Source organism: Oreochromis niloticus, linkage group LG14 (assembly GCF_001858045.2).
Source record: "Oreochromis niloticus isolate F11D_XX linkage group LG14, O_niloticus_UMD_NMBU, whole genome shotgun sequence".
NCBI lineage: Eukaryota > Metazoa > Chordata > Actinopteri > Cichliformes > Cichlidae > Oreochromis > Oreochromis niloticus.
Genome location: NC_031979.2, coordinates 27,457,531 through 27,463,574, shown reverse-complemented (window position 1 = coordinate 27,463,574; position 6,044 = coordinate 27,457,531). Strand labels below are relative to the sequence as shown.

Here is a 6,044-nt window from a genome sequence, read left to right as displayed (position 1 = left end):
AGCCCGGATTACACCAATTTTAAGATCTCATCACTGGCTCTCAGTCAGTTTTTCCATCTTGATTGCCTTTATATGTACCTGTATATATACTTTTTAAAACTTTATTTCATTTTATTGCCAGTGTTTCCATACGATGGGTTGGTGTCTAATATCTAGGTGAGAATGTAGGTGCAGTGAGGGCATAGTGAAGGGGATCTTTGCATGTGTTTTTGTTTATTTTCTGCTTTTAATGTGTACAGCACTTTGAGTTGTATCCTTATTGTATGAAAAGTGTGATATAAATAAAGTTTTGATTTTGATTACATTCATGTAATTAGCAGCTACAGACATGCGGTGGAATCTTGAAGGTGATTTTGCTCCCACAAAATGGCAAAGCGCCCACGTGTATGCAAAAGAGAAAGGACATAAAACCAGAAAGATTGCAAAACGAGTGCTACATGTACTTATTTATGAAATGCAAATTCCTAGAGTGTATCTGCAGTCAGGAAACAGTCTAGACCTCGGTAATGATACTGTGAAAATAAACAAAAAAGACTTACTGGATAACTTGGAGGGAATTCATTAGTAACCTTTTAAGATGTTGAAAAACTTAGAACATCAGTGGTGGATCCTGTGCATAGAGGGCATTACAGATACAAGTACATGACAGACAGGATGGATGCTTCAGTGGAAAAACCGTCTGGTCCTGCAGACATGGAGGTTTCCAGTGACAAGCTTTTCTGCTGCAGGGGGGTTCGCAACAAGGTCCCTCTGACCTACAGAGAGGAACTGTATCACATCCTGAGGATGACGGGGCCTCTGGTAAGGACTGACACTGTCTGCTTACACTTTTCTTCCTGTAAGACGTCGTGTCATGTGATACCTGTGTCACCAATGCAACATTTTTGGTATTTGTCTTTCTAGCTGCTGTCCCGAATCCTCAATTACATGCTTCCGTTTGTGGTTACAATGTTCTGTGGCCGTCTGGGAAATGATGTGATGGCTGGCTATGGATTAGCTTCTGCTGTAAGTGGTTGTCTGTGGAGGCTGATGTAAGGAAATCATGAATAAAGACAAAGTTTCAAGGCACCTAGCAGATGGACAATAGATATTACAGCTATGAATTAGTGTTCTCTATATACATATATTTCATATTCATTTTAGACCATTAACGTGAGCACAGCAGCGACAGGCACTGGTCTGGCACTGGCGTGTGATACTTTGGTGTCTCAGGTTTGGAAACTCATAATTTATTTGTTTTTTTCCCCCTGACCCCTAATTTCCCTAAGCACACATCTTAACTGTAACTATTTCTCACATTCATAAAATGATTAACTATGCCTGTGTGCTGCTATGAAGACCTTTGGTGGTAAGAACCTGCTGCGTGTGGGAGTGATCCTTCAGCGAGGCATCATTATCCTGCTATTGTTCTGTCTCCCCTGCTGGGGTCTCCTCATTAATGCAGAGGCCATCCTCTTATGTCTGGGCCAGGACCCTGAGGTGGCCAGGTAACTGAGCACACAGAACTTGCACAACTCAATCTTATTGTCAGTCAGAACAAGATTCCCTGTCCTCTCAACGCTAACAAGTATCTACACTAACACTTGTTCTGGTCCCTACAGGAGTCATATGCAGTACAATAACTTTCAATAACATTTCTTGCCATAAATTAGTTTTTAAATGGTAGCAGAGCTATCTGAGCCTGAACAGTGTATCTAACTGTAATAGTCATTTCTTTAGCTTTGATTGGATCTGAATACGTCTGCTTCCCCCCCCCAGAATAGCTCAGCTGTATATTACAGCCTTCCTTCCTGCAGTGCCGGTGAGATGTGATTCTTCTCTCTGCTTTTTGTGCAAATTCAGTAGAGACACATATGCACACCAATTTCTTTTTGCTAAATTTAAGCATTTTTGTCATAATTGTTTTTAGGCAATGTTTCTACATCATCTTCAGGTGTCTTATCTACAGAACCAGGTATGCTAATGCTGTGTACACAATTCCCTTTTCTTATAACAGAATCACAGTTTGTTGTCTCAATCAGTGCGATACAGAGAGAAAGGTATGCTAAGCCTTGCATCATCTGGTGTTTGTGTACTCAGGGAATAATATTGCCACAAATGTACACTGCTGCTCTGGCAAACCTTGCAAACGTGGTGACAAACTACATCTTTCTTTACTGGCTGGATCTTGGTGTTGGGTAGATATACTCATCTCAACTATCATTTTACACACACACACGCACACATGTATACATAAAAAAATGACATACTGGACTATCTCTGTGTCTTTACATATGGCTTTCAGTGGCTCTGCAGCAGCCCACACTCTAGCTTGGATTTACATCTGCGCTTTTCTGTTTGTGTACATCTGGTGGAAGAAACTCCATGTATCAACATGGGGAGGTGAGATATTTAAAATGCGTGCTCTCTCTGTGCTTGCACTAAGAATTTCTATATAAACTGAGTGTCTCTCGCCCCCTGCAGGCTGGTCTGCAGAATCACTGCAGGAGTGGGGCTCCTACATGAAGCTGGCCATTCCCAGTACCTTAATGACTTGTTTTGAGTGGTGGGTTTATGAGTTTGGAGGATTCTTTGCAGGTAATCCTGATTTATGGTGTGAAATACATAACTCCAATTATCATGGAATATGTGCAATTTACAGGATTAAACCAGTAAAGCCTGCTTCTAAGATAATTGGGTTTAGAGCTGGCAATACAGTCTGCAAGGGCTATAATTTATTCTTTGTCTGTAATGATCAGGAATGCTGGGTGAAGATGAGCTGGCAGCTCAACATGCTGTGATAATGGTGGCTTTCATTACTTACATGGTACTGTGTAGTGACTGCAAATCAGAACATTACATTTTCGCTTCTTTCATAAAAACTCTCAGATTTGGTTGATTTATTTAACTTTTTCAAAACAATGAATCCATAGTTCCCTCTTGGTGTGCAAGCTGCAGCATGTGCCCGTGTGGGCAATGCTCTTGGGGCTGGAGACACCGACAGGGCGATTCTGTCAGCCAAGATGTCACTGGCTCTTGCAGGTTAGTTAAATATGTTCTTCTGTGGTGTCTGATATTTATGAATATTTCAAGTTTGATTTTTTTCAGTATGACAGATTATTTACCTTTCCAGGTAGTTTTGCAGTTGTTGAAGGCCTCTTCCTGGGTGCTACTAAAACAGTTATTGGATTCATCTTCACATCTGATGAGTGAGTCTGTGTACCTGTGTACCTACACACCTGCTTGTACAGTAGAACTTCTATACATGAGACTTTGGCTTAATTATCATTGCAGAAAAATCGTAGCTCTGGTGTCACAGCTGATGAACGCTTATTGTTTCCTTCAATTTTTTGATGGCCTTGTGGTGAGTCTAGCAGCCCTCGTTGTATTCAGAGCAACTATATTTGCAGCAAGAATCCAAAGGCACCAGATTCATGTCAAATATGAACTTTGTTTTCCCCATCCCAGTGTGTGTGCACAGGCATCTTCTTGGGTACTGGCAAACAGAAGATACCAGCTGTGGCTAATCTCATTGGATACTACTGCACAGGGCTTTCATTGAGCATCACTCTGATGTTTGTTGTAAAACTAGGAGTGCTAGGTAATTATATAAAGTGGTCATATTTTTGTTAAGTTCATAGACATGCAAGAAGAATAAATTGTTGCCTAGCAAGAGCCAGTTATTACAAGTGATGCTCAGCATGCTTTCAACAGTCTCATTTGTCTTTCTCTCTGCAGGTTTTTGGCTTGGACTGCTCATTTGCGTCGTCTTACAGTCCACCTTTTACATCATTGTCATCTTCAAGCTGAACTGGAAGAGAATGACAGATGAGGTATATTAACTGACTAATATAACAATCAAGGTCATGCAGGGACTCAGCTGTTCAAATACAGACGGAGATTTGTTGTTTTAATTTTTTGAGGTATCTGTGAGTGAGACAAATCTGTTCGTGGATATGGAAAAATTTGATTTGGTTTTGCAACTTTCTATTTTTCAGGCTGTGAAACGAGCTCAGAAAAAGACTTACATGACAGCATTAGGCACAGATGTTGTTTCAGACGTTGGCCAAACATCAAGTAATGGGAACGTAAGTGGCCTTTTGTTCTCAACTCGATCTAAATTGGTTGATGTGTCTTGTTCTACTTTGTTATCAGAGTAGAAGTAGTACTTCTACTATTTCTAGTACGTTGTTCTATGTTTATTATTCCATTTTATTCCATTTATCTTTATTTAACTTAATAAAGTAATGGAAAATACAACTCCTTTAAGTCAGTAGATGGCTACACACCAGTGAGTACCAAGTGCCAAGCGACACAGGGCGAACACGTGGACCACGACCCGAAGAGCAGCCATCTCTCCATCACTCAGCTGATCATCAGGCGAGGCCTCACTATGTTTGCAGCAGTTGGACTTCTTGCTGTGGGAGTAGGTGTGTACTTCCTTGTGCCTTTGCCAGAGACGCTACCTGCAAACTCTACAATGGACTGGATCAATAGTACAGATACTCCTGATCAAATCTTCACCGGTGTGCTGGTCACATTAGAAGAGATGGCATAAAAACACAGTGTTAGGCTCTTGCAGAATGATTGTCTTGGATTGTCTCAGGACCCAACTGTAACAGATGTGATTCAAAAATGAAGTGGATTAATGGTGTTGGATACATTTCATTTTCTTCAAATTATCATCATTATTAAGTAATAAATGACCTATTTCATCACAAAGTGATGAATGTATATCTGATTGTTTTATCAGCATTTTGTTTTTAAGAATACATTTCAACATTTGCTAAGTATAAATTCTGCCTGGAGATGAAAATTAAGCTTTGGTCTAATGACCAAAGAAATAATGTTGTTGACAGAAATGTAAATAGATGTCCCATTTTAATTATTAAAAAACAACATTCTAGGTTGAACTCTTCTGTGTGAATTTTTTTGTTTCTTTGTTTCTTTGTTTGTCGTGGTGAAGCCAAGCTGTTTATGTAGGGGTGGCCAAACTCAGACTGCATGATGCGGGACATAAAATAGTCCAGTTATTCATTTCTTTCTCCTTTTTTATTTGCATGAAAAAAAAAATGAAATAATGAATTCATTTTGGCCACTCAAATATTTACAAATATTATAAAAATCTAACATATTGCTCAGGTGATAAGAATTTAATGTCTTTGTACTGTTAAATGGAAAGACCAGCTGTAAAGAAATGTTTCTGTTTCAAAAAATAGTAAACGTATGTGAACCCTGTTCTAAGAGTATGCACTTATACCCCTAAAAGCCTTCACCCTCATATATGTTAGGTAGCTAGAGTGTTATAGTAGCTCTGGATTATGAAGACCTTAGTGGACCTTTCTCTACTCTGAGAAATAATCTCTTCATAACGTCTTGGTTCTGGCCTCCTCTCGGTAGGACATACCTGAAACACCTCACTTAGGAGACGTCCTAAGGGGGGCGTCCTGATCATATCTCCAAGACATCTCAACCCGCTCTTTTAAATGTGGAGGTGTAACTATTCCACCAATCCTCCACTTGTTTTTGCCTGTCAAGTATCTAAGAGATTTATCAATGAAAGTATTAAAAGGACATCCTTCCCTAAGACACTCACAAATGTTTATTTTATGATCACATTTCACTCTTCCACTCCTTTTCTATTGTTAACGCCTCTTTGATGGTTGAGTTCTTAATTACCACTTTCAATTTGGCACGAGCAATGGCTTGAGAAGGCATTAAGTAAGCTATTTCATGTTTCTAGGATGTTGGATTGTTTAAGAAGTCTGTGAAATACTACAAGAGATTGCATTATCAGATTGTCTCCAACAATGGCCTTTTTTTTTGGTCTACCATTGTGCGAATGTTTGATCTTTGCAGTTCTAAAATCCTGATGTTATTATTTTTGTAAAATTCCCTCAGCTGACCACAACCAGAGGTAGTAACTTGTGTTTTACACACGTTTAATCACCCAGATCAAAACATTCTTGCTTTCAAGTCCTCACCCCCATCTTTGCCTTTGTTGTGGTTGCTGAGTGTTTCTCTCTTCCTTCTCACAATCTGTGTTGTTTCAGCTGGACTTTGTT

The 6,044-nt window shown here is 39.5% G+C and overlaps 1 protein-coding gene across 1 annotated transcript; it reads left to right on the top strand.

The window, feature by feature from the left end:
* The first annotated feature begins 597 nt into the window (after nt 1–597).
* LOC100690984 (multidrug and toxin extrusion protein 1) lies at nt 598–4,892 on the top strand. The gene is made up of 17 exons (XM_013268477.2): nt 598–801; nt 904–1,005; nt 1,144–1,212; nt 1,339–1,487; nt 1,759–1,801; nt 1,910–1,954; nt 2,080–2,177; nt 2,285–2,382; nt 2,464–2,577; nt 2,739–2,806; nt 2,913–3,021; nt 3,113–3,188; nt 3,274–3,343; nt 3,448–3,580; nt 3,718–3,812; nt 3,978–4,067; nt 4,250–4,892. Exons 1-17 carry the CDS (start codon nt 643–645, stop codon nt 4,535–4,537), a joined length of 1,806 nt encoding a protein of 601 aa, XP_013123931.1. The 5' UTR covers nt 598–642; the 3' UTR covers nt 4,538–4,892.
* Nucleotides 4,893–6,044: the final 1,152 nt, after the last annotated feature.